At 36.4% G+C, this 1750-nt stretch overlaps 1 protein-coding gene across 1 annotated transcript in view; it reads left to right on the plus strand.

Moving 5' to 3' along the window:
* Window positions 1-801: 801 nt before the first annotated feature.
* LOC102301845 (extracellular calcium-sensing receptor-like) overlaps window positions 802-1750 on the plus strand; it is a gene marked incomplete at both ends in the record, with an annotated part of 5524 nt that continues 4575 nt past the window's right edge. Inside the window, 3 exons of the mRNA XM_014331426.2 lie at window positions 802-953; window positions 1232-1526; window positions 1689-1748. Of these exons, the coding sequence (XP_014186912.2) occupies window positions 802-953; window positions 1232-1526; window positions 1689-1748 (507 nt within the window). The remainder of the gene's footprint in view (window positions 954-1231; window positions 1527-1688; window positions 1749-1750) is intronic.

The raw sequence follows: 1750 nt of genomic DNA on the forward strand, positions 1-1750 counted from the left end.
TTTTTTTTACATCTATTCACCCAAAAAAGCACTATTAGTGTACAAACTTGGTTGATTGTGATTGTATGTGTTTATGAGTTGTACTGAGGCAATAAAAGTCCCAGTTGTTCACTTCCAAGTCAACTCCTTTTGTGAGTCACATACATAGACCTAAAAATGCAATACATGTTTTATCTCAATACCAAATAATGCTAAGGGGTTTGCGGGAGTGTGCCTAATGGCTGGACCTTAATCAACAGAGACTGGTCAGGTGCAGCTTGAAGAGATAAAAATGGGTCTGCCCTCTTGTGGGCTCGTCTGTTGCAGGAGGTGCCCTAGGGACTGTGTCCCCATCTTAGAACTCTAGACTTTGGCACTCCCATAAAGAATGACAGAGGATATGGGTTATGATTAGAAGGAACATAAACTTATCAAAACCAAGAGTGGTCCCTTTACCCTCCTTCGCTTTCATATATTTTTGTTGCCCACTCAACTATTGTGTTTTCTGTTTCAATTCAAATATGGATAGAAGTTTTTAATATGGCCTTGTTGAGACATTAAGCATGAATTCTTGGTAGTCCCTTGATTGGTAAGGTTGCTTGAAGCAATCTCAAATGAAAAGTATGCTCCGCCTTCTTCTCTGATGGGTGGTGTGCAAAACTAAACAACACAGCATGTCAATAAAAGAGAATGGCAAACAATAAAACTTAATGACTGGTGTAAAAAATGCAGAAAGCTGCCATGTGCTCATCTTTGCATAACAATTTAGTCATGCTTGTTTTACTGTATTCCTGTGTTACTACTAGTGTATCATCTCCTCAGTTTTCTTTTTCCTGTCAGCTACAGGGACAGTTTCATCTAAATGAGATGCACAAGACTGGAGATGTGGTTCTGGGGGGACTGTTTCAAGTCCACTTTTCAAGTGTTTCTGATCTGTCTTTTACCTCACAGCCACAACAGCCTACTTGCCATGGGTAACAATGACAGAAAAAAACTACAAAAAAAAAGAAAAAGAAAAAGAAAAACTATCAAACTTAATTCAAAGAAAATATTTTGTATCTAAAATAACTATGCCATTCGGAAATAAATGCATGTATCTTGAAAAATGCAGCTGCTTTTATTAATGTTAAACAATACATTTAATTGTTATTGTTGAATTTTCTTAATTGTTTATAACATTAGTAATTTTGCAACATATGTTACATTTTAAAAATCTTGTTGTTTATTCAATAATAACTTTTTCTTGTCTTAGTGTGTATGTCCTAGGATTTAAGCTCGCACAAACCATGGCGTTTGCTATTGATGAGATCAACAGAAACACAAACCTGCTACCTAATGTGACTCTGGGATACACTCTTTATGATAACTGCCTTGAACTTGGAATTGGATTCCGTGGAGCACTGTCATTAGCCAGTGGTCAAGAGGATCAAATTGTAGTAGATGATACATGTGTTGGAAATCCTCCAGTCATAGGGATTGTGGGTGATTCATCTTCTACAAATTCTATTGCAATCTCCAACGTCTTAGGTTTGTACAGAGTACCTATGGTAAGTTTTCTACTTGACCATGTGACTGTTTTCATGGATTAGTTTGATATAATTGAAAATGTAAAACCATTTTATGAATAAAAAAATAATGCAGTCATGATGACAAAGTTACGATATTTCTACGTGGATAGCTCTCCAATATACAGTCTGTATCTTTCACAGGTGAGTTATTTTGCCACATGTTCCTGCCTGAGTGACCGTCAAAAGTATCCATCCTTCTTTAG

This window comes from Haplochromis burtoni, unplaced genomic scaffold, assembly GCF_018398535.1.
Source record: "Haplochromis burtoni strain Fernald_Lab_line unplaced genomic scaffold, NCSU_Asbu1 Contig_2412, whole genome shotgun sequence".
NCBI classification, from domain to species: domain Eukaryota; kingdom Metazoa; phylum Chordata; class Actinopteri; order Cichliformes; family Cichlidae; genus Haplochromis; species Haplochromis burtoni.